We start from the raw sequence: 25,528 nt of genomic DNA, 5'->3' as shown, positions 1-25,528 counted from the left end.
TTATTCAATTGGATAAATTGTTCTCTCAGAGCCAGCATCTTTTTCACATTCTGATCCTTGATCCTACATTAAAATTTGATTCTCTCTCCTTTTAGGTAGGATCATTGCAGTAGGATGGAAATTAGCTGTGGTAACTAAGATCTAGTGCTTCCCAGGGTTGGCTATGCAGGATAGTAACAGGAGAAAGTGGTCTGAGCTTGCCAGCCAGTCACTGGCTGTTGCTTCCAGGCTTCAGAGGGATAAAATCTCTTTGTTCTTCTTATTCTGAAGACAAAGAAATAGCACACGTTTATGACATGGAGAGTCATTAAGGAAAAAAATCTCTTCAAAGCACACAAACCTCTAAGGCCCACAGTTGAAGTGATAGAGAGAACAGGGGCAAAGTGATGGAGAGATGCAGTGGCCAACCAGGAAAAGCTTCAGGAGACGGCAGAGTGGGATAAGGTTGCAACAGGTGCAGCCACAGACTCACCCGAAGCATCCAGCCCAACCCCTCATTTGCTGTGGGGGAAACAAGACCAGTGAGAGGGGGTTAAGGTCATCCAACCAGTTTGTGACCAAGCTGAATTTGGAGTACAAGTCTTTACACCCTCCAGCCCTCAATCTGATGCCCATTCCACTTTCATAGTTGCCTTCCTAACATGGATTATAACACTCAGAAAAGGGGAGCCAGCGTTTGGAAGCAGGCATTTTTAGTGTTAAAGAAGACAAATGAACCAACAAAGGGGTACTTGTTGAAGATCAGTCCATATGTGAAGGCTGCAAACATAAAGAAGGAACAGTGATTTGTGTTATAAAGAAGGCACATTGAAAAATGGCTTTGGAGATAAAAAGGAAGGAAACCCTGAGAAGTTAGCCACAAATACTGTAGTGGAGGTCAGCATTTGCAGTGTTTTAACACTGAACAGAGGTATAGAAACCCAGATTTTGTAATCTAATCTGTTGTGTGGGTATTTTCTAACTTGAACAACTCTCTAAGATATACTCAGCCATATCTAAGACTTTATCTGGGTGTTCTTGCTGAAGACAGATCTCTGATCCATGATTGTTGATAAAAAACAGAAGGCCGCAAAGAGTGGACATTTTAACTCAATTCCACTCTGACATTGTTCAGATACTTCCTCTAGGCTGTGCCTGGTACTCAGTGCCCTGGACAGAATGCCATCCGGGACCTCATAGGCTCGTTGTTACCTTCCAGCTAACCATTTACTGATCTCTGTTCACTCATCAAGCTTTTGCAAGTGCTCAGTGAGGAATCTGCGTGGCTCTTGCATCATCAGAGTTGAATAGAGAGATATTATTTTCTCCTCGTTTGGAAGTAATCCCTCTTTATTTCAAATGGCTTGGTTATCTATGGCTGCATAACAACCCCCCTGAAAACGTAGTAGCTTAAAACAACAATTTATTATCATCTCTCATGGTTCTGTGGGTTAACAGGGCTCATTGAGCGATTCTCACTTGCATTCTCTCATGAGCATGTAGTCATATGTCACCTGGGGCTGGGATCATCTGATGGCTCAACTAGGCTAGACATCCAAGATGGCTCACTCACATGGCTGGCAGTTGATTGTGGCTATCAGCCAGGAGCTCACCTTGGGCTATCAGCCTGAGTCCCTACATATGGCCTTTCCATGTGGCTTGGGCTTCTCACAGCATGCAGCTGATTTTCCCCAAAGCAAGTATTCCAAGAGACTCAGGCAGAAGCTGCAAGGCTACTTTTTACACAGTCTTGGAAGTCCCAGAATGTCCCTTTTGCCACATTCTCTTAGCTGGTCAAGTCACTAAGGCCAACTCAGATACCAGGGTGGGGAACGAGACTCCACCTGATGATGTGAGGAGTGGCATGTGTGTTTTAGGAGGGAAGGCATTGATGGTCACCGTCTCTGGAGACAAGCTATCGCAAGGGCCAAACTCCAGGTTATCATATATCGAGAGGCCAATAGAAGCCCCTTCCCTTCCCACAGTGGACATTAAGTCCACCAGTGGCCTTCCTCACCATGCCCATTAACACTCTCTGCTGTGGTCCCTGTTGCTTTGGAAACCTTCAAGATGAATGGGCTGCAAGGCATGTTAAGTAAACAAAATGGTGAAATAGAACTGGAAAGAAAGCATGGAATGGTGATAAGGGCAGAGGCAGTTAAGAAAGAGCAGGAAGTCACTTCTAGGCTACAACATCCATGCAGGCCCATCTGGAGAAAACTGTGAGCCCAGCATGTATCAGGCACAGTCTTAGGCCCTGTGAGAGAAGATAGAAGAATGTGACCCAGCATCATAGAGGAAGACTGATATTTTCAGATAAATGTGGTAGATGCAGTAGTAGATGCACTGGGCACAAAGAAGGAAAGGAGCAGTCCACTCTGTTTGGGGTTTATGTCTGGTGTTACAGGTGAGGGGAAGGCTTTCATGGAGAAGGTGTTCTGGAGGGTTCTTTGCATTTGAGTCACTTCCCCCACTCCCAGGAGTGGTCATGACACCAGTGGCCTCCCTCACCATGCCCATTGAAGCTCTCAGCTGTGGTCCCTGTTACTTTGGAAACCTTCAAGATAAACGGTTGGCAAGGCACAGTCTTAAACTCTTGTATGTTGGCAGCTCCCTCTGGTGGTCAAAAGACTGATCCGGGCCAGGAAACACAGGGATTGTGATTGATCCTCCTAGAATAACAGTCATCTGAGATTTGGTGGCTCTGGGGTTTACCAGACTACAACTCAAGTAGTTCAGAAGTCCTGTGACACAAAAGCTCTTGTGGTTGGTGAAGTGTTTTCATGAAAAGTAGTCATCATTCTCTCCTACCATGGGATTGGCTTCCCAGGGCAGAGGGCAGTGGAAGGGAAGTGAGATGGTAGAGTTGGAAAATTCACAATCCCTTTGTTATAGCACCAGAGGGCCTTCTGTGACAGACGCACATCCTCAGCAGAGCCCCTGGGGCCTGCAGGTTGCTGTCCCTCCATCCTAGCCCCCAAATATGTATCAGGATATTGGGTACACAGATCTGAGGTTGGCCTAGTGAGCCCGGCTGTGAGCTTCGTGAGGTCAGGGACTATGGCCAACCTAAGCAAGGCAGTATACCATGTTCCAACTGCGTGCCTGGTATGGAACGGGTATTAGATATGAGTTTGATGTAACTGAGTTTGTGTAAAGGTGCTGTATCTCTTTCTTTTTTTGTTTTTTTTTTAAAAAGATTTTATTTTTCCTTTTTCTCCTCAAAGCCCCCCGGTACATAGTTGTATATTTTTAGTTGTGGGTCCTTCTAGTTGTGGCATGTGGGATGCTGCCTCAGCATGGCCTGATGAGCGGTGCCATGTCCACACCCAGGATCTGAACCGGTGAAACGCTGGGCTGCCAAAGCAGAGCACAGGAACTTAACCACTCGGCCACAGGGCTGGCCCCGATGTATCTCTTTCTTTGCCTGTTTCTGTGCATGCTAAGTGGAGGATATCCCGGTCCAGAGCTGTGACTTGCAGGGCTCAGGGAACATTTGGAGTTTCTTGCTGGGAAGGCACTATAGAAATCAGTTGGATTAGGAGCTCTTTTCTTTTTTTCTTTATACAGTCATTCTCTTGATGTTCCCTGAGAGCAAAAGTTCTAAAAGAAAACATTGAAATCTGTAAAGAAAATTACCATAGTAGCAATTCAAACCTAGTTTTTCAAAAAAGCATACTTTACTCATTCCCTTATGAATGAAGGATATTTTTATGACTAGGTCTTAAAAAGACCTTAAAGCCAGCCCTGAGGTTCTGCAAACAGGATCGCTTAGACCAGCTGTAGAAGAAGTTTACATAAATAATAATTGCATTACAGGTTTTTATTATACTGACTTCTTCAAAGTATTTAAGCCTCATCTTCTTGGACTACAATGAGTACCAGAGGAATCTCTCAAGGACTCCTGGGCAAGTTGGCTGCAGAATATCTTTTTAGTTGTGCTCTGATAGAGCCTGCACTGCACAGTCAAAGGAAGACCCCAGAGACCCTGGGTTTCAGGGCCACAGAGCCTCCGGAGCTGCAAGTTCACCTCTCAGATGGAGCCCAGCCTCACTAAGAGCACGCCACAGAGAGAGGTTTCAACCACTTGAGCCAGCGAGAGGCTGCCAGTGGACAAATAGGGGGCACTAGGGTTTAGGTAACCCTTGCATGAGGGGTCCAGGAGACCCCACTAGTTTTTCATGCACAATCTGGTGTCTGGCACAATGACTAGTGCCCATTTGGAGTGCGTTCCAAATTATCCATTCCCAGCGAAAGCCAGTAAGTTATTCTCACTCCTTCTGTGGAAGGTCCCCTCAAGGACCATGGATTGACAGGTTCCTGGGCCTATAGCTATGGTTTACTTTGATGGGGACCGGGCCATACCATATGTGGCGTGGTCTGGCCTCCATAACAGCTTCTTAGACCAGAGGAAGTCACCGCAGAGGCCTCACAAGAGAAGAATATGAACCAAGTCAACTCAAGAGCCTGGGTTAAAGACCCACAACTCCCATACTAGTGCCATGACCCCCGAGTTCACTGAAGGGCAAGTCTCAGAGTGAGAAACCCTGTAGAGCCACCTATATGCAGGGCCCTAGGCCCCCAGCCTGTCTAGCTCTAGGGCTACAGTAGGATGGCCAGGAAGACAGAGGCCAGGTCTGGGGGCCTGGAATCTGGGAGGGAGAAACCTCTGGGAAAAGGTGGTATGGGGCCAACTGAGAACAAGGCCAGTGGTGTCTGGAGAAGGTAAGTGTGTAGAGACAAAGTGTCAAGTAAGAACTGTGCTGCTATGTTATCTGAGTGTTTCTGTTTCTGTGATGGCTTCTCTGCAAGCTGGTCTGTGCCCATGCCTGGGCCTCCTGAGAGAGCCCAGCATCCAGGCCATACCCATCTCCCAATAGTGCTGGGTGCAGGGGGCCGCTAGAGCCTGGTTCCACTCCTCAACTCTCCTCATGATCTGCCTCTGAGCATGGTGAGGGGACTCTGTCAGTGGGTGTGCATCACCCCAGTCTGCAGTATGTCTGCCTTGGCTGGGACACCAGGTGCAGCCCCCACAACCATCTAACCACCAGGCTCTGCTTCATTCCTCCTGTGCTTGCCAAGCTCATCCTCACCCCAACTGCAAGGGAACACCTAACCTGGCTCCCTGGCCCCGAGGATGCTTGCCCGTTGGGCTCTCCATCTGTGGCTTGTCATCTGTGCGTGATTGTTCTCACTTGGTTACAGGCTCTCCCTCTCTGCCAGATAAGTACCGCCACGCCCGGGAAATGATGTTGCTGCTGCCCACACACCGGGACCGCCCAAGCAGTGCCATGTATCCAGCAGCCATCCTGGAGAATGGTCAGGTAGTACACCCAGCCTACTGGCTGCCCTCTGCTGCAAGTGTGTTGGCCTAGACTTCCCTCATTGCATTTGCTAGGCTTTCTGCATTGTCTTACATCCCTCTCTCATTCTGCCATAAGACCCTCAGAAGGCTGCTGAGTTCCCAGATGGGGACTGCACTGAATCTGAGGACCAGCAATCCAGACAGAGTACAGTTGTGGGTAGAATGGCAGCAGAGTTGGAACCACATTGCCTGTGTGGCTCTCTGTCCTTCTGGTCAGCCTCCTGAACTCTGCATCCCTAAACAGTCTGGCAAAGGAAATTAGTTCTTTCCTGTCCTGAGAAAGCAGTGCTGGGCATGGGTCTGGAGGATGGCCTTCTTGGACCATCTGGACAGTCTTCCTACAGCTGGCCTGAAGTTCTCAACACATCTCACGCATGAGCCGTACCACTGCTTTGAGTTCCCCATCTGATCTTGGAATGTCCTGCCTCCTGTAGCCCACAACACTGCCCCCAAGGTGTAACTGGTTGTTTTAACCCTCTTTGATGTTTTCTCCTTTCCTCAGCTGCCAAATTTCCAGCGGGCCCTGTTCCAGCAAGTGGTCGGAGCCTGCAAACCCTGCAGTGATCCCAATCTGTCTGTGGCTGAAAAAGGTATTGTTCCCCTTCCCTGGCAGCCTTCCCCCATGTCTGTCCCCATCCTGAGCATCTGACCCTTGTCCCTGGGCACCAGCTAGCCAAGGCTGAGCCATACTCCAATACCTAGGCCTGTCTATCTGTCCAGAGTCCTGACCAATTCCTATGCTCACTGCTAAACCCACGTCTGGCTTGATGCCGAGGTTTGGATCCTGTTAGTTTGGATCCTAGTTTGTATCTCTCCCTCCCAGGACCCACCCTCAGAGAGGCCCCAGCTGCCACCTGCCCCGAGCCCACCTTTATGAAAACTCAGGCTGCTATGTGCAAACCGTGGGCAACTACTCCCCTGGGATCCTCCCAACCAGCCCCAGAATTCAGCAGGCCCTGTGGCCCCTTTGGTCTTTGTCAACTTGAGCCCTCAGGGACCTCTCCTTGTTGTTCAGAACAGGTCTGCTGCCCAGCAAGCCCCAAGAAGAATGGGAAGGACAGGCCATGGCAAAGTGAATTTCCCAGAGACGGCCCTCTCCAAGGGAAGTCCTGGGTACCCCTAAGGGAGTCCAGTCCTCCTGTATTCACTCTGGCCAGCAGCTGCTTTGAGTCCATCTTATACATTGCCAGCCCATCCAACTATACCATGAGACTGGGCAATCCTTAGAACAGAGGCTGTTTGGATAGTGGAGTTTACCCTATGTTCTGCTCCAACAAGCTGATGGAAGAACCAGGCTCAGACCCAAAGACCCAGACATGGAGACCTGAGTTAATTTTAACACAGAGCAATACCTATATGGGACTATGCTAAACCTATCTGCCACACCAGAACCTGGTCCCGTATCATTCCCTCTCCTTGTAGGTTCCTCTCGCCTCTCTTCCATCTGTTGGAGTTTAGGGTACACTCAGTCCCCAACAATGCGACCTGTTCCCATAAGAACATATGGGAACTGCCCACCAAGGGCATGGGAACCTGCTCCCATGTTCCCATACCAACATGTCCCTCCAAGCTGTTGTCATTGCATCTCCTCACTAAGTGCTGTGTGCTGTCCCCACTGTCACTGTTCCTCCCTTGCTCATTACAGAGGACGTGTCTCTGTATCCTCTTTACGAGACCAAATACTGAGTGCATGACCTCAGTGCCTAGTCGGCATTGGTGCCGGGTGCTCAACCACAAAGGGCATGGAAATTCTGACTGAAGATGCTTTCCTAGCCTCAAGATTGCACATCCCAAAAACATGTGGCTTACCTGGACCCCCCTGCACCTGTGCCCCCAAACAAAGTGCCCTTTTAGCCTCAAGGGCCAGAATCATCAGTGGCTTTTCTTCACCTGAGATGTGGAGCAATCTGAAAACCAGCCAAGAGCACAGACAGGCTCAGAGCTCCAGTGGGTGCTGGTGACCAGACCAGGACCCTAAGCCAACTGGACACAGAAGAGCCTCAGGCCACAGACCACGTTGCAGCAAGAAGCTGGACACGCACCCCCAGGTGTCGAAGGAAAGACAGTTGTCTCAGAACAGAAGCTGAGCCCAGAGCAAGCATGTCCACACGACAAGGCCAGCGCTTTAGTGGGCAGCAAATTAGACATTTACATAGTGGGAACACATAGGCCAGAGTAATAACTCCCTAAGTCTCTACCTGGATCCTTCAGGACAGGAACTGTACATACTTGTCACCATTCTCTTGTTATCAGGATCCTGAGTTCCACAAGGACTCTACTTCTTATTTGCAAGTATCTTTCTTTGCCAGGCAGTGATTCCTAGACCAGGCAAGCCTGCCCTCAGGGCTATGGGCTATGCACTAGGGACCTCAGGCCAGTGCTGGGCCATTGTAAACAGAGAGAGAGAAATGGCCAGAACACAGTGGGGATTGCCCCTCTTCTCCTAGAATAAGTCACTCTATCTTATATTTTCCCTTAGCCCCAATGCACTTGTGCTGCATTGCAAAGGTCCACCAGCCACATTGCTCACAAACATCAGGCTGTGGGGCGAGCTTGATGATTTCTGGTTCACATGGAGTGGCTCAGGCAGGCACCCTCTGTAAACCAGTGCAGCCTTGTCAGCTTTCTTCCACCATAGCCTTCCTGCCTGCAAGTTCCTTTGGTCCCTTGTGGGTAAACTTTTGCAGCCCCACAATTCTTCTAGGGCCTAAATGTGCAGGTGAGATCTTGAGCTGTCAGAACCCCTTTGGGGAAGCTGCCCAGACCTACCTCCTAGCTTCTTATTCCCTGAAATTTGGTGGCTTTTTATGGAGATGGACCTTTTCTTTTTGGAGAGGGGAAGCTTCAGTGCTGAGGACCAGGCAGCTCATGCCACATCTTGAGGAAAGCCTGCATGAGAGTGGACCTGTCCTGATCTTGGGGTGGCTCAGGCTCTCTGAGGAGGCCTTCTGTTGGAATCCACCTGATGCTTATCAGATTCAGAATTCTTTCCTCACTTCAGATGACAGCTGAGTGCCTGCCCACCCAATCACTGCTACACCCTCCCTCCTGTCACCAGCCATCAACCATCCCATGAGACTGAGCAATCTTCCTTAGAATTGAGACTGTTTAGATAGTGGAGTTCTACCATATTTTCTGCTGCAAGCCCACGCCAGTTCCTGACCAATGAGGAGGAAGAGGATGGACGTCACATCTTCGTCACCTGGACCATGTGGGGCCCAGCCCCTCCTGGCCACATCCTCCTCAAAGGCTAGACTCCAGCTTCTCCCCTTCCAGAGCCTCTCAGGTCCCATTAGGCCCTGGGATTCCCCACTCAGTACCTGGAGCAGAAAGAACCCAAACCCCAGCCTTCTCAGGCTCTCTTTAACTATGACTGCCTCGGAATACGGCTAGGCCCCTGGATTGTGAGCTGCTTCCCTGCTGCTGACAGCCCAAAAAGGAGTTTTGCTTGCCTAGTTCATCAGAGAAAGGGCGTATTTCTTCTTGGTGGTATTTGTTCTCCAGGAGGAGTTGGCCAACAGGATTCACATGTCCCCTGCTGCTCCTGCAGTGGCACCCTCATATCCCAAAGTCCAGCCATTCTTCCTCTCCTGTCCCCTCCTGCAAAGTAGCTTACCCCAGCTTTGGCCAAGGGGCCAGTATTCTGGCACTGGACTCTTTCCTTAGCATAGGTGGACACTCCATGTTCCCCTTTGTCCAGGACCCCCTCTACCCTGCATCCATGAAATGTGAATCCTAGGAACTGGGCCTCTCTACATGCCCAAAAGCACCCATGGGCTTCACAGCCCTGCCTCCTCTTGGGAAGTAGCAGGTCCAGCTGGACCTGGACCACAACACCTGGGCTTTATACTCTTTTCTCCAGTGGGCAAAGCGAATAAGAGTCCTCACCTAGAAAAACCCCCTGTGTATCCCAAACCCAGCCAGTGGGCACAGAAGAAATGGAAATAGGCGAAGCTTGTATGTTACCACAGGCCCTTTGTCAGGGCAGCTTCTGCCCATTCCCTGGCCATGCACCAGCTCTAGGAGGCAGTCTCTGCCTCCTGCCCATCCTGCTCTCTGCTTTTCCCATTGGGCTGGGGCAGTAGGAGGGCCCTGACTCTTGACTTTGGTGAAAACCTCTGTGGCCTGTGCTCTCTCTGTATTCTCAGTCTCATCAACCTGTTCCACTCTCCTCTTTTCACCTCTTCTGTTCTCTTCTCCTCCTGGCAAATTCTGGAAGCTGCAGATGTTTACTCCTTGCTGCACTTTGTCAGCTTGCCTCATCCTGAGTACTCTTCAACATCAGTTCACTCTGTTGCCATCCTCTTAAGCGGCTTCTATCCCTGGCCACTCTCCACTGTGGGTCACAGTGTCTTGCTTAGCCAATGTTTTTTTGTCCTACAGGCTGGCATGCCACCCCCACATGTTCTGGGTACATAGTGCACACCTGGAGAAGCCATATGCTATGGAGAAGCATATGGAGAAGCCCATAGAATGGGCTTCTCCCAGAGGGTGGCTCAAGAAGTAACCTCCCTTCATGCCATCTGTTTCCACCCTTCAGCGGTGCCAGCAGCCCCCAGCAGCTGGAGCCTGGATAGCGGAGCCCGAGAGGCCCAGCCCTTCCTGTCTGCCCACACGGGGTGCATCCTGGCCCCCCCAGTGCCTCCCCGAAGCCTGCTGCATGGTAAGAAGACCTCCAGCGGGTCCCCCAGATAGTCCCTGGTCTCAGACTCTGCTCAGGGGCAAGGGCAGCAGCCCTCAAGGCTGAGAAGATGGGCCATTCTCTGGGCTGACTCAGTGAAGGAAAATACATCCCAGCCACAGAAAGGATCCTGCTGGGCTTTGGGGTCAGTGAGGTTTCTGAGTACAGCAGGTAAACTCAGTGAGGCCCTCCCAACCAGGAAGGCTGAAGACAACAGAACTGACTGTGCCAAGCCCAATACTCATCAGCCTGTCATCGCCCAGCAGCGGGCTAGAGAGCCACCACTGCCTGTGACCTGTTGTTCCATGGGCTCTGATGCACTCAACTTTCTTGACCTTCTGTGTGGCGTAGGTGTCTTTTACTCCAGCAGCCTATGTTTTGGAGAACTTTGATGAAGAGAGGTTTTTCTGTGGCCTTCAATGCTGAGAGGTCCCCAGGAGACTCTTCCCACACCTGCCCAGTTGGCCCAGCAAAATGTGCTGGCATGCAGCCCAAGAGTGGCCCCAGCTTAGGCTCTGGTTCTGTTCCCTTTGCAGGTCATTACTCCTTACACTTTGACGCCTTCCACCACCCCTTGGGTGACACCCCCCCGGCCCTCCCTGCCCGGACCCTGCGCAAGGTAATGTACTGAAGTGACACCCCAACAAGCTGTGAGATGAGCCATCTTGTCTCCTCTGGAATCACCCCTGGGGTCTACAGAAAGAACCTGAGCCCTCCCCTGTTCCTCTGTCCCTGAGAGCCAAGCCCAGCAGAAGCTGGGGATGGCCAGAACCACACTTGGGATGCAGATGACCAATGTGTCCTGCAACAAATGCAATGGGGACAGGGAGGTCAGAGGGTCCTGGAGACAACAACACACAGCACCTGGAGTGTGTAGGCAATAAGCAGTGGGAAGCCGGGGGACTCTGCCAACACCATGAGGTATCAACACACCACAGTTCAAGAGGTAAAGATACGGTCCTGTGGTCCATTATAGAGCATTTTAAACTAGAGTCCAGTCAAGTACGAAGTATCAGGCACCAAAGCTTAAATAATGAAAAACTTATTAATTCTTCTGCAAATTGGAAAAGACTGACTCTATCACAGATTTTAGCAGCAAAATGCACTCATCTGGCCCATGGCCCACTAGCGTACTTTCTGGCCTGACGACCCAGCCCTTCTGTCAGTACCCTAGAGCCACATCCAACAGCCTGGGACCTGGTTCCAGGGGGCATAAATGCCCAGCAGCCAGGGCAGGGCCATTTATTGGCCCATAGAAATGCAGGTGTTTCTGGGGCTCCACTGGCTTGCTGGGGACCGCAGGAAGGTGGGGGGCTGCTGCTGAATAAACAAGAATCATGCGGTTGATGAGAGTTAAAGTTCATTAATAAGCAGAATCCTGGTCTTCTCTTTGCATGGTGGGCCAGTCAGCCTATCTGGAGAGAAAGATTCTAACATGCCTACCCTTTCTTTTGCAGTCTCCCCTCCACCCTATCCCAGCCTCCCCCACGAGCCCCCAGTCGGGCCTGGACGGCAGTAACTCTACACTGTCCGGCAGTGCTAGCAGTGGTGTGTCCTCCCTGAGCGAGAGTAACTTTGGGCATTCCTCGGAGGCCCCACCTCGCACCGACACCATGGACTCCATGCCAAGCCAAGCCTGGAACGCTGATGAAGATCTTGAGCCACCCTACCTCCCTGTCCACTACAGCCTCTCCGAGTCTGCCGTCCTTGACTCCATCAAGGCCCAGCCGTGTCGAAGCCACTCAGCCCCAGGATGCGTCATCCCTCAGGACCCTATGGACCCACCTGCGCTGCCACCCAAGCCCTACCATCCCCGCCTGCCGGCCCTGGAGCACGACGAGGGTGTGCTGCTGCGGGAAGAGGCCGAGAGGCCTCGGGGCCTGCACCGCAAGGCCTCACTGCCTCCTGGGAGCGTCAAGGAAGAGCAGGCCCGCATGGCCTGGGAACATGGCCGAGGAGAACAGTGAGGGGCAGAGAGGCGGCTGGGATGCCGCCCTCGGTGAGCAGCTTGCCCAACTACTCCAGGTCTGAAATCCAAGTCCCCCCCCAGGGAGCCAGAAGAGGCCTGGCACTCAGGAGAGAACCACCCCGAGTCTACGTTCTACTGCCGTGAACTCATGTGTTGCCGTGTCCAGAGGCCTCAGCAGCATGAAGGGTTGTGGCTTCTTTTTATTTCATTTTCTACCTTTCTATTTCTATGAGTTTTCTTTCTTTCGTGCAGTAGATGCTTTCTTCCTCCTGCAGTTCCAGACCACGTGGAGCTATATGGAGATATTGCACAGACAGAATTGCTTTGCAGCTCTGCAGGGCCTGGGGGTAGGAGCCCAAGCCCTGCCTCCAGGGTAGAGATGCACAGAATGGAAATTGCACTAGGGACCTCTTCCTTTGCTATGTGGACAAGAGCTCATGGTTGTATTCAGGGATTGCAAGGCCCATGTGGACTACATGTCACAGGTGGACAAGGGGACTACGAGCCTTTTTGCACAAATGCCCACCTGCCCACTCTTCCATCCAGGTGTGTGCAACTGAGGGGATGGCTGGGCCAACCTGCCAGCTCAAGCATGTGACCTGGCCTAGCTGCACGCCCAGGGCACACTGCCAGGCTTCCATGGGCCAGCCCTGCCTCCTACTCTACCTTGGATTTTTCCCTCCATCACTTTTATTTCTGACCATTTGCTCCCCCACTCTCAATACACCTCACGGCTTGCAGGAGCCTCCTTGGCAAATGGATCTGCAAAGGTTATCTCCCATCCTGTGGGGTTTGAGTGAGGGTGTAGAGCCAGAGGGACTACCTTAACCACCTTTTCCCCAGGGCCCAGGAGGCTATGTGTTGAGAGATGAGCTGGTATAGGAGTGAGGCTGGGGTGTGGCAGGGGCCAGAAATCCTCTGAGCTTTCAGAAGTGGCCAGAATGCCTGTCATGCAGCTCCTGAATCAGGGATTTTCAGCACTACCTCCAAGCAGTGGGGTTGGCTGCCCAGCCAGGCTACCAAGCCCTGAGGACTTGTGGTCAGGGTCAGCAAGCTCCTGGGTAAAGAGAGTAAGGAGTTTCTCCTTTTGGAAGCAGAGAGCCACACCAGTTGAATTATCCTTTCCAAGTGGCCAAGTGCAGAGGCCCCTCTCCAGGCCTGTGGGACCACCACTCAGGGTTCAGGGCAGGCAGGAGGGCAGTTTCTCCAGCTTCCCCAGTCTGTTGGACAGAGCGCAGTGGTGTCTTTATAGGAAACTTTTTCAGATCAGGGCACTGATTTTCCTCTTGGTTTATTATTTGGGAGAACAGAGTGGGGTAGTAATGGTCTTTTACCAGGGTGCTTCTAGGTTACTTTAAAAAAAGTCTACAAAATATTTTTTTCTTCCATTTGCGTGAGTTCATAATTTTGATGGTCACAAGACTGGCTTCTCCTTGTTGAGCTGGTATGTTCTCCCCTAGTTCCTCTTCTGCTGGCCTGTCTGAGCTCCACGGCCAGGCCCTGGGACCTGATCCCCCAGCCCTTTCCCACACCCCCCTTTCCAAACAGACAAGGCCATGGTCAAGGTGTTTTTCTCTTGAAAAGAAATGCCAGCTTGTTTAACAGGAATGCCAGCAAGTGACCAATTAGGAAAGATGGAGGACCACATTACTTTCAGGGCATCTGGGGGCATTTATCAGTAGTATTTGGGGGTCATTTCTATACTGTAATGTTGACTCCAGGCAGAGTGGATCAGTCTTGGCAGCACCAGCCTCGGAGGACAGGCCTGGACTATCTGGTATTCACAAGTGTCAGAGGGTCTGGGGCTAGCTTTGGATTTGATTGTTAGGTAGAAGGGCACATTTAGATTTTAGGGCACTTCTGAACCTCAAGCCCTGGACAAGGCAGTCATCACATAAGAACATCTCCTTTCTCCACCTGGTGGCTCTGGAGGGTAGGGAGGGGAGTGTAGGTTCCTCTGGCCTTGCTTTAAGCAAGGTGAGCCAGGTTCATTTTCCCTACCTAGATGAAAAAGACATCCTCCAAATCCCTTTTGTTGGAGAATCAGCCAGTCTGAGGGGAAGTGGGAGGCCAGAGATAAGAGTCCTCTGAAAAGATGGTGAAATACTGATTTTCATTCTTTCAAGCTTATTTGTAAATACCTATTTGAATGCTGTGTATTTGTACAGGAATTTGAGCAAAAAATGTATAGAGTGTGATGTCCAATTGGTATTCAGCCCTATAAATGTGTTTTTAACCTCTGGCATTCTGTGCTTATTTAAAATAAGAAAACTTCTAACCATTTCTTTTGTGTATTTATGTTTTAAAAAAAAGTGATTTAAAAATGATCTTACCTGTACCAGAAAGCAAAGTTAAAAAAATTTGTACTAGTGTCCCAAGAGGTATTTTACTGTATATATTGTGCTAGCATGTTCTAAATCCAACAAATAATGTGAATTTTAGATGTAAATATCTGCCACTTGATTTTTCCCCCTTTCCCCACTCCTTTGACTGCTGTGATGTGAATTAAAGATGAATACTTGACACTGATCTACTGAATTCACTGAATGGGAACAGCACAGGTGCCCCTCTCCAACCCTGGTCGCTGGGCTCCAAGCCCTTTTAGCCCCGTAGAAATCTTTTCTACACTGAGCCCAGCCAGCCTTTCCCACGTTCTACCTTCCGGGACAGGAAGCTAAGCCTTGCACTTGAAAGGAAGGCAGCCAAAGGCCCCGAGCGCTCAGCTGGGAGGCAGGAGGCGGCGGGCCAGCCAACTCGGCGAGGCTTCCGGAGCTTGTGAGGAAATGTGGGACTCTTCCAAGAGTAGGGGAAAAACCTAAACCCCCTTACCTCCCCACTGCGAGGCGGGACGGCTCTGATCCCACAGCCACGGCACCTAGCCCGGGCGCTTCCCTGGGTCTAGGAGGGCAGCACGGACGTGAGCCCTTCCGGTGGGAGGTCCTCCAGCCCAGAGCCTGCAGGTCTTCTCCCGTGCCAGACAAGCTCCTGTCAGCCGGGGTTCAAGCGGGTGGGCGCCTGAGCTGATGGGAAAGTCCGGGCCGGGTCAGCAAGCCTCGCAGACGCTCCTCCAGGGCTGGTTCCCCCCGCCCACGTGATCGCTTAAAAAAAGAAAAAGGAGAGAAACCTCTCCGGAGCTTTGCCTGCGGCCGGCCGCCCACCCTGCCGGCCCTGTTGGGTCGCGGCTGGCCCCCAGAACCCCTCACCTTTCCGGGGCGGGGCCCTGGGCGGGGTTTTGCGGACAGGTGTGGGGCCCGCAACGGCGGACACGCGGGACAATTCAGCATGCGCGGGCAGCGTCGCAATACCACTCCAGCCCGCGGCGCCCGGCCACGGCCAGAGCTGCTGCCCCTACCCAAGATGGCGGGCCTTACCGCTTCCGCCGCCTCAGCTGCCGCTTCCTGCGGCCGGCCCTGGTTCAATCCGCGGCCGACAACTGTCTAGGGCCCGGGGCGGTGACGCCACCAGCCAATGGGGGAGGGCAGCGTGGAGCCGGCCGTCTGGGCTCTGGGGCGCGTGGACCAATGAGGGTGCGGCGTGTGGGAGGGTGCGGGGATCTCCCGCCAATGGGGCGCTACGGCGCGCGGCCGGGGCCTGGAGGCAACGCAGCGCGGCGGGCGCGGTTCAGTCGGGCGGCGGCGGCGGCGGCGGAGGATGTGGGCCACGCACGGGCTGGCGGTGGCGGTGGCGTTGAGCGTGCTGCCGGGCAGTCGGTCGCTGCGACCCGGCGACTGCGAAGGTGCGGTGGGGCCGGGGTCCGCGCGCTGTGGTTGGCGTGGCGGCGGCGCTGAGCCCAACCAAGCCCGGAGCGGCCGAGAGGCCGGGGCTGGAGCGGGCGGGGGCGGCGGCTGTCCCCCGCGGGGTCCGTCCGATGAGGGCCAGAGGCCGGGCCTAGAAGACGTTTCCTGGGCCTAGAAAACATTGGTCCGACGAGGAAAAGTCGGGACTAGGTGATGCTGAAAACTTGGCCGGAAATTGAGATAACGCCGGAGTTTTTGTCCCTTCCCATCACTGGGCAGAGGCTTTCGGGAGCGGCCCTGGCCCGGGTCGGCAATCCTGAGGGCCGGCCGTGGGCACCGCTACGGGTCTGGTCGGGTTGCGAAGCCGCACGTCGGGGTTCGATGTTATATTTGGAAATGGGCAGCATTTGGATCGTTTTTCTCTTTGGCCTCCAGTTTGTCTCTTTATGAGGTCACAGTGAGTCCATCTCAAGGACACGTGTTCAGTCTTGGCTGAAACTTTATGGAAGGAGCAGGGAGGGGTTTGTGGGTCATTGGGTGATGCTCGTTCCCCGCATGCCCTGGGTGTACCAGGGAACCGCAGCAACCTGGAGCTAGGTTCTGTTCACCTCTGGGCACCTGAGAAAAACCGGTGATGGAAAAACTCACCTCTCTCTGTGTCTCCTATTAAATTTGCTGACGGAGTTCCCTCCTGGTGGATTGGGGTGCAACTTGGTGATTGCTGAGCATCTTCCTTCCCTTTCTTTTCCAGTGTGTATTTCCTACCTGGGAAGGTTTTACCAGGACCTCAAAAACAGAGATGTCACATTCTCACCAGCTTCTGTTGAAAAAGAACTTACAAAGTTCTGCCGTGAAGCAAGAGGCAAAGAGAATCGGTTGGTGAGTAGCTGGTGACCCTCCCCAGCTGGCCTTGGTCCCTGTATAAAAAGTACTGCCCTCTTGTCTATTCAGGAGGCCAGCTGTCTGTCAGTGAACTAATGTGGGACTAAAGTGCTTTCATATATTCTGCAGTTGTGATGTCTTTCATTCTGTTAGTATTGATTAAGCACATACTGTGTGCTGGGCACTGGGAGTATTAGGAGAGAGAAATGACAGTCGGACAGACAAAAGATGCAGTGGGATGGGTAACACGAAAAAATGGACCCAGATGGTATGGTAGAGAGGGCAGGTGCTGATTTAGACAGAGTAGTCAAGAATTTCTCTGAGGAAGGGCCATCATTGTGGTGGGGAAAGAGTCCCAGGCAGAGGGAACAGCCGGTGTGAGTGCCCAGGGCCAGAATGAGTTTGGCATGTGTGAGGACAGACGAAGATAAGTGTGCACAGAGCAGTCCAGGGCTCAACTGCGGACAAGAACCCTAATGAAATGGTGGCTTTTGTAGCTTTAATTTCCTGGCAGTCTCTGGTTTGTCTGTCTCTGTTTAAAGGTTTGAACCCTGGTGACTCTCAAACTCATCTTGTAGCTGTCAGCTCTGGGACTAAGCATGTATTAAGAGCCCAGGGTTTACACTGATTGAATCTGATGGCCAGTACAGGCAGGGCATGGAAAAACGAGGCCCTGGCAGAGAAGGAAGATGTTTTGAGATGTCAGTATGTTTGGGAGGAGATGGCTCGCAAGTGGAACCTCCTGAAGCCACTGTCCTTTCTTGCTGCAGTGCTACTACATTGGGGCCACAGATGATGCAGCCACCAAGATCATCAATGAGGTGTCAAAGCCCCTGGCCCACCACATCCCTGTGGAGAAGATCTGTGAGAAGCTCAAGAAGAAGGACAGCCAGATCTGTGAGCTAAAGTATGGTACGTGTGGCCAGGCCTTATTTAACACACATTGTGCCCCCTCTGTGCTCAGGCATTATGGCATTTACTTTCCAGCTGAGAGAGGCAGGGGATAAACTAAAGCCGTCAGGAGTGAGTTATATAGCATGGTAGATAGTGCTAAAAAGGGGCAGGAGGGGGGACCGGAGCACAGATCTGGCACCATGGTGGGTAGAGGTCAAAATAGGCCTCAGACTTTGAAGGAGGAAGGAGATTAGCCAAGAGGACATTTAATGGAAAAGCATTCCAGGCAGAGGAAGTAGGCAGTGCAAAGGCAGCCAGGGGCGTGACAGGTGGGCAGGCAGGTCACAGAGGGCCTTGCAGATTGGTGAAGATTTGGCTTTTAGTCTGAGTGAAGTTGGGAACGTTAGTTTTTGAGCAGAGAATGGATGTGGTCTGACTTGGGTTTAACACTCTTGTCCTGGCTGCAAGCTCTCAAGGCCCAGCAATCTTTATTATTTTGAAAAGAAATGCTGTGTCCAGACAGGCAAGCTTGAGAGTTTTGGGCACTGCAGCATCTCTCTGGCTGAATAGGTCTCTAGTGGAAAAAATAGTCCAGGTCTTCAGAAGGAGTCAGGGCCAGAAATAGTTGTCCTCTTCTGTAAAATGTAAACAGCACCAACATATTTTATTGTGACTTGGGTGTCCAGGAGCCTGCGCTCCCCCACTTGTGTCAAGGATGCCTGGGCTTCTGAGAGTGAGGGGACAGGTACAGTTGGCTCGAGGTCTCTCTAGTCACAACTGGTTATGGAGAGTAAGCTCCTGGCTCAAGGGCCTGACCAGGACCTGTGTTGGGAAATTGGGGCTGGGGGTCTGTCTGCTGTGTCACCCTGGAGTTGTCATTCTACAGTCACTTGACCTCTACTGTGACTATTTTAAGAGGCACTTGAGGGAGTAGGAGCTACATTCCTCTTGTAAGGTTCCTTGCGGCCTTCATCCCTGTCCCTGGCGACACTGCATATCTCTGGTGGACACCGCCAGCATGAGACCCACCCCCCTGGTGAAGGTTCCTGGGCCAGTTCCCCGTATTGGGGGCAGTGGACACTAACACACCTGGGTGTGTCTGGATGTGTCTCTCCCCCCGTACGACCACTAGGGCTGCTTGTTTTAAGGGGTGATGTGGCTGTGCAGGGGTGATCCAACCTGGGACTGTTGGGGGTCCATGGCCGCTCCCACCCAGCTCTTTGCTCTCCCTTTTCTCTCCTCCAGACAAGCAGATCGACCTGAGCACAGTGGACCTGAAGAAGCTCCGAGTTAAAGAGCTAAAGAAGATCCTGGATGACTGGGGGGAGACGTGCAAAGGCTGTGCAGAGAAGTCTGACTACATCCGGAAGATTAATGAACTGATGCCTAAATACGCCCCTAAGGCAGCCAGTTCCCGGACTGATTTGTAGTCTGCCTGACCCCTGCCGCACCTGAGGGAAAAACAGTTCATCTGGGTCTTCCCCAAACAGCCTTTTTGTAATTTATTTTTTAGGCCGGCTCCTGACAATGTCAGGTGTGAAGCCTGGAGCTTTCCTGATGATGCTGGCTCCACAGCGCCCCCGTGGGGGGATTCACTTCGTTCTGTTGCTGGTTTACTCTAGGACTTCAAAGTGTGTCTGGGATTTTTTTATTAAAGGAAGAAAATTTCTAGCTGTCCTTGGAGAATTAAAGTGAATACTCAAACAGGGTTTTACCTCTGATGAAGATCCCACCGGTTTATGCGTCGCAGTTTACAAAGAGTTTTCAGGTATATTCACATTTGTCCCTCAACTGCCAGTGCTGAAGATACCAGGGCTGGACCAGGGGCTGAGGCCTGTGGGGTTGTGCAGGACTCGGGGGAGCCTGGGAGAAGGCTGGGCTTGATACCCAACCCTGCAGTGACTGTCTCACCCACAGGAGGGGCTGGAGGCTGCACAGCTTCTTGCTAAGCGCAGGAGATTGAGTCTGATGTACAAGGGAGGGGCTTACCTCGGGGCTCGGTACCAGCAGCACAGGGCATGTTGACTGTGGTTTTCTGGGATGATGACTTCAATAACTGTATGTTGAGTGCTGTCATATTTCTAAAGATGCTTGGCCTGGCTACCTCCACCAAACACTGTCCAAATCTGGCCACCTACTCACTCATCTGAGTTTGTGGTCTAGTGTTAGTCTCAAGCCTCTGATGCCTAATTGGGGTTTTCCAAGACTGGCAGGAGTCGGTTTGCACAAAAAGCCAGTGAGAGGCTGCCTTTTGCCTTTTTTACCCAAGGTAAGTCTAACAGTTGAGGTCCTGAGGGTTTGTCCCCAGAGTCTGGTTGTTAGTTGCTCTCTGTGAGGTTGGTGCTTGGGAAACCCAGTTGTCAGCGTGAGCTGCGGCTTGATGGAGACACCTCTGCTCCTTGGGCCTGCAGACACCACCTGAAAGGAAGGACTAAGAAGCAGTGCTTTCCGAGGAATTGCTCTGACCTCAGATCACATCATTTGTGCAGTTCCTAAATTCAGTGCCTATGGAAGGGACCGCACAGCCCACTGTGGAGTCTGGTAATGCTTGGCGGCAGCAGTCCCACATTTTGCACCTCTGCAGCACTATTTCTGAGGAAAGCAAGAAGGTTGAACCACTTCGCAGGCCAAGACTTTCCCATTTGGGGGAATTGGACGGGCTGTTAAGATCTGACAAGTACAGTGTCCTAAACTGAAAGGTGCTGGGAAAATCCATGGCTGGAGCCGGAAGTCTTAGGAGATGGAGCTGTCTCAGCTTACAACCCTAGTCTATGTTCCCATGGCGCCCATGTCCTCCAGGCCACGCGGAACAGGGCAACAGGGAAAACAGCCCAACTACTACTGCTCTAGGGCTGACTCCCAAGGTTATCTACGGAGAGGTTAACTCCCTTATTTCTGGAAACAGATTTCAAGAGGTCGTGCAATGTTACTGGTGTATTTTCTAAGACCTCTCCCCTTGCACCTGCCTTAGTTGCTTCAGGAGCTGCTTTCTGCTTGTGGGAGGAGGGAAGAGCTATGGTGCGCTTTTCCCCATCCCACGGTTTCTGTGGCTGACGCTGGGTCAAGTTCTGCGATGCTCTAGCAACTCTCCCTGAAGAAAGCAAGCTTCCCCAAGGGGCCTGGGAACCTGGGCAGGATTCCCCCTCGCCTCACTTCCGAAGAAGAGGTGCTGCCTCTGGAGGTGGATAGGAGGGCACCGGGCACCGAAAGGTAAGTGTGTCAAGCTGTGGGAACTGCTGGGTTTGGCTTTCTGTTCGTCCTTGGCTCCGTGGCCCTGCCCTTAACAGCCCGCTGTCTGCTTGGATGCCCATAGCAGAGAGTGGGGCCCCGTGGGGCCAAGGAGCCTATTCCCATCCATAAACTGCAGATTTGTTGTCTCTGGTTTCTCTGCTTGGGCCTGGACGGGTCTTGTCTTGTGTATGCGTAGTCATGGTCCTCATGGCCTTTCAGGGGACTGCTGCAAATGAACCTGAACCAGAGGATGCCCGGACGGGACCTAGGGAGCGGTGTGCTTCTGTGCTCCGGATTGTCAACCCCAGACTCCGGTCAGGAGGTGCCCTGGCCGAAGGATGGGAGTCACCCAAGCCTAGTCCTGGAATTGGGGGGATACCACGTAAAGAGGCCGCTGGGTCAAGGCCCGGGACCGGGGCACCCAAGGACACTCCCTGCCATTCCTGTTCCATCAGCGTGGATCCCTGCCAGGAGTGGCAGGCCTAGGTCCCGCCCAGCCTGCTAGAGTCATGGACGGTGCGAGCCAGCCCGCATCTCTAGAGGGCTCCGATCTCTCCGCGTAGCTGAGGCCGCGCGGTGGCGCCAGAGCTCACCGCTGGGCCGCGCTTGCCCGCCTGCTGTGGGGTCACGTGGCGCGGGGCGGCGCAGTCCGATGACGTACGCGCAGCGCCCTTCTCGCCCCGTCTGCCGCGGGGTCACGTGGCGCGGCCGGCGCAGCTAGATAACGCGACGCCCGGCCCCTGGTCGCTGCTCCCGCCCCGCCCCGCCGCTACCGCGCCGAGTCCTTTTGTCCAAGATGGCGGCGCCGGGGGCGCTGCCTCTTCAGCCGCCGCCGCCGCCGCTGTGAGGGGCCTGCGGGCCGCCCGCCCGCCCGCCGCGCCGGCGCCATGAAGAGGCAGAGCGAGCGAGACTCGAGCCCGAGCGGGCGCGGCTCGTCATCGTCGGCCAAGCGGCCGCGAGAGCGCGAACGGGAGGCGGAGGCGGGCGGGCGGCGGGCGGCGCACAAGGCCTCGGGCGGCGCCAAGCACCCCGTTCCAACGCGGACCCGTGACAAACCCCGCGGTACCGGGGGCGGCGGGGGTGGGCATCGCGACGGCCGCGGCGCCGGGGACGCGAATCACCGTGTGAGCAGCGGCCGCTCCTCGGGCTCGGGCGCTGGCGGCGGGGGACGCGGCGGCAAGGCCTCGGGGGACCCGGGCGCCTCAGGTGCTTCGCCCCGCGCATCTCCTCTGCCGCCACCGCTGCCGCCGCCCGGGGCCGAGCCCGCGGGTCCCGGTTCGTCAGCGGCCGCGCCCGAGTACAAGACGCTGCTCATCAGCAGCCTGAGCCCTGCGCTGCCCGCCGAGCACCTCGAGGACCGGCTTTTCCATCAGTTCAAGCGCTTCGGAGAGATCAGCCTGCGCCTGTCGCACACGCCTGAGCTGGGCCGCGTGGCCTACGTGAACTTCCGGCATCCGCAGGACGCGCGCGAGGCCCGCCAGCACGCTCTAGCCCGCCAGCTGCTGCTCTACGACCGCCCGCTCAAGGTGGAGCCCGTGTACCTGCGCGGCGGCGGCGGCGGCGGCGGCGGGAGCAGCCGGCGAAGCAGCAGCAGCAGCGCCGCCGCCTCCACGCCGCCCCCCGGGCCACCCGCACCCACCGACCCGCTGGGCTACCTGCCGCTGCACGGCGGCTACCAGTACAAGCAGCGCTCGCTGTCCCCTGTGGCCGCCCCGCCACTGCGGGAGCCCCGCGCCCGCCACGCCGCTGCAGCCTTTGCCCTCGATGCCGCCGCTGCCGCCGCCGCCGTAGGACTATCTCGGGAGCGGGCCCTGGACTACTACGGGCTGTACGACGACCGCGGGCGTCCCTACGGCTACCCCGCCGTGTGTGAGGAGGACCTGATGCCTGAGGACGACCAGCGGGCCACGCGCAACCTCTTTATCGGGAACTTGGATCATAGTGTGTCTGAGGTGGAGCTGCGACGGGCCTTCGAGAAGTACGGCATCATTGAGGAGGTGGTCATCAAGAGACCTGCCCGTGGCCAGGGCGGGGCATATGCCTTCCTCAAGTTCCAGAACCTGGACATGGCCCACAGGGCCAAGGTGGCCATGTCGGGCCGGGTGATTGGCCGCAACCCCATTAAAATAGGCTATGGCAAGGCCAACCCCACCACTCGCCTCTGGGTGGGTGGCCTGGGACCTAACACCTCATTGGCGGCTCTGGCCCGGGAGTTTGATCGCTTTGGGAGCATTCGGACCATTGATCATGTCAAAGGAGATAGTTTTGCCTACATCCAGTATGAGAGCTTGGACGCAGCCCAGGCTGCTTGTGCTAAAATGAGGGGCTTTCCCTTGGGCGGTCCAGACCGCAGACTGCGCGTGGATTTTGCCAAAGCAGAGGAGACTCGGTATCCCCAGCAGTACCAGCCCTCACCCCTTCCTGTGCATTACGAGCTTCTCCCAGATGGATATACCCGGCACCGAAACCTGGATGCGGACTTGCGGGTGCGGGATAGGACCCCCCCACACCTCTTGTACTCAGACCGAGACCGGACCTTTTTGGAAGGGGACTGGACCAGCCCCAGTAAAAGCTCTGACCGCCGAAACAGCCTGGAGGGCTACAGCCGCTCAGTGCGTAGCCGGAGTGGTGAGCGCTGGGGAGGAGATGGGGACCGGGCCCTACCCAAGCCCTGGGAGGAGAGGCGGAAGCGGAGGAGCCTTTCCAGTGACCGCGGGAGGACAACCCACTCCCCTTACGAGGAACGGACCAGGACCAAGGGTGGTGGGCAGCAGGCAGACCGAGGCTCTGACCGCACCCCTGAGCGCAGCCGCAAGGAAAACCACTCCAGTGAAGGGACCAAGGAGTTGAGCAGCAACTCCCTCAGCAACAGCAGACATGTTGCTGAGGAGCGGAGCCACCACCACCACCATGAAGTTCCAGATTCTTCCCACGGGAAGAAGACACGAGAGAGCGAGCGCAATCATCGGACCACTGAGGCTGAGCCCAAGGCTCTTGAAGAGCCAAAACACGAGACCAAAAAGCTCAAGAATCTTTCAGAGTATGCCCAGACACTGCAGCTGGGTTGGAATGGGCTTCTAGTGTTGAAAAACAGCTGCTTCCCAACATCTATGCACATCCTAGAGGGGGATCAGGGGGTTATCAGCGGTCTCCTCAAAGACCACACTTCTGGGAGTAAGCTGACCCAGCTGAAGATTGCCCAGCGCCTTCGACTGGACCAACCCAAGCTCGACGAGGTCACACGGCGCATCAAGCAGGGGAGCCCGAATGGCTATGCGGTGCTCCTAGCCACCCAGGCAACTCCCAGTGGGCCTAGCACTGAGGGGATGCCCTCGGTGGAGCCAGGCCTACAGAGGCGGCTTCTCAGGAACCTAGTCTCCTACTTGAAACAGAAGCAGGCAGCAGGGGTGATCAGCCTGCCAGTGGGGGGGTCCAAGGGCAGAGACAGCACAGGCATGCTCTATGCCTTCCCGCCCTGTGACTTTTCACAGCAGTACCTCCAGTCAGCACTAAGGACATTGGGCAAGCTAGAAGAAGAACACATGGTGATAGTGATAGTAAGAGACACTGCCTAGCCCAAACCTGTCTTTTCCAGCTCCATGTTTGTGTCACAAAAGCAGTTATTTTAAAATCTGATCTTCCCCCCTGCCCCCATCCTATCCCCTTGGTTTGAATTCTCTGCTGGGTTATTTTGGTTCATTTGGTGGGTGACCAAAGTCCTGTTCCCCACCAAAACTAAACTAAGGTCTTAGGTTTTGGGGTGTTTTTTTTTACAGCGATGAGAAGGGAATCCTGTCATGTTGATTTCTAGTGTACAAGATACTGTCTGCTGTGTTCTGTATTTTTTTATTTTTTGACTAATTGTATGGAAAGTTGTCAGTAAAGCCTTTGTCAGAGGATGGATTTTTAATCCTGTTCAGAGTCCTGGTTTAATCAAGTTTTTCCTCAATGGAAGCGTTCCCCCCCTGCATGTACAAAAATGCTGTATGTCACCTTTCCAGCACTGGTATATCTCAGAGTCCTGCTCCACTGATGGCTCTCAGCCCCTCAGCTTTCTGGGCTAAGTCAGAACTGTGTTCACATTTGTTGTTCATCTTGAAAGCAAGTAGGCTTCAATTTGGGCTCTGGATCCTGCCATACCAACCCGAGCAGAGCCCATGCAAAGGAAAGGGGTGAGGCTAAGGTCTGTAGCCAGCAGCTGTGGCACTCTTTGGTTTGTCATCCTGCCCCAAACAACTTGTGTGTCCATCAGTTTGAGCTGTAGATACTGGACAAAGCACCCAATATTAAGGCCTTTTTGAAAGCAGGAAGCCTAGCAGTTGTGTGGTCTTGTAGTCATGGGAGGAGCAGTGCAATATTAGTGCCAGGGGTCTTGGTGCCACGGATCCGTGTGGGCTCCCTCTCTCATTCTGCCTCCCTTCTAGCCTTAATGCAGCGGCTCTGGGATACTCAGTTGGAGCCAGAGCTGCCTCAGGCTCCCGGGGACACTGGAGGCCAAATCCTGGAATGGAGGGCGGGAGACAGCTTTCCTTGGTTAATTCTTGAACTTTGCCTGGTGTTTGTGAATTCTGGCTCTGCCTTTGGTTGGTCGGGGCTGATGTGTCAATGGAGCGGGCTAGTGCCCAGTCGCTAGAGCTTTGTGGGGAACACTGAATCCCGGACTGAAGAATTTTTGCAATGCTGCATGGGAGTGCAGCGGGTTAGGAAGATGTTCTTTTTAACTGACATGACTGTTTCCCAGGTGCAGGGTGAAAACGTGCCTAGGCCTCTCGCCCTGATACTGAGGAGGT

At 53.7% G+C, this 25,528-nt stretch overlaps 3 protein-coding genes across 3 annotated transcripts in view; all 3 read left to right on the top strand.

Moving 5' to 3' along the window:
* DOCK3 (dedicator of cytokinesis 3) overlaps positions 1–14,812 on the top strand; it is a 441,430-nt gene extending 426,618 nt beyond the window's left edge. Inside the window, exons 50-53 of the mRNA XM_046674809.1 lie at positions 5,185–5,303; positions 5,847–5,934; positions 10,562–10,644; positions 11,483–14,812. Coding sequence (XP_046530765.1) covers positions 5,185–5,303; positions 5,847–5,934; positions 10,562–10,644; positions 11,483–11,992 — 800 coding nt within the window. The 3' untranslated portion in view covers positions 11,993–14,812. The remainder of the gene's footprint in view (positions 1–5,184; positions 5,304–5,846; positions 5,935–10,561; positions 10,645–11,482) is intronic.
* A 770-nt stretch (positions 14,813–15,582) lies between these two features.
* Positions 15,583–19,184, top strand: MANF (mesencephalic astrocyte derived neurotrophic factor). Its single transcript, XM_046676331.1, has 4 exons — positions 15,583–15,730; positions 16,483–16,610; positions 17,384–17,525; positions 18,753–19,184. Exons 1-4 carry the CDS (start codon positions 15,646–15,648, stop codon positions 18,935–18,937), a joined length of 540 nt encoding a protein of 179 aa, XP_046532287.1. The 5' UTR covers positions 15,583–15,645; the 3' UTR covers positions 18,938–19,184.
* Positions 19,169–24,648, top strand: RBM15B (RNA binding motif protein 15B). The gene is made up of 3 exons (XM_046676318.1): positions 19,169–19,275; positions 20,479–20,717; positions 20,958–24,648. Exon 3 carries the CDS (start codon positions 21,626–21,628, stop codon positions 24,311–24,313), a length of 2,688 nt encoding a protein of 895 aa, XP_046532274.1. The 5' UTR covers positions 19,169–19,275; positions 20,479–20,717; positions 20,958–21,625; the 3' UTR covers positions 24,314–24,648.
* The last annotated feature ends 880 nt before the right edge of the window (positions 24,649–25,528 follow it).

Source organism: Equus quagga, chromosome 1, assembly GCF_021613505.1.
Source record: "Equus quagga isolate Etosha38 chromosome 1, UCLA_HA_Equagga_1.0, whole genome shotgun sequence".
Lineage (NCBI taxonomy): Eukaryota > Metazoa > Chordata > Mammalia > Perissodactyla > Equidae > Equus > Equus quagga.
Note: the sequence above shows the minus strand (reverse complement) of the source record. Positions and strands in the feature narration are given on the sequence as shown.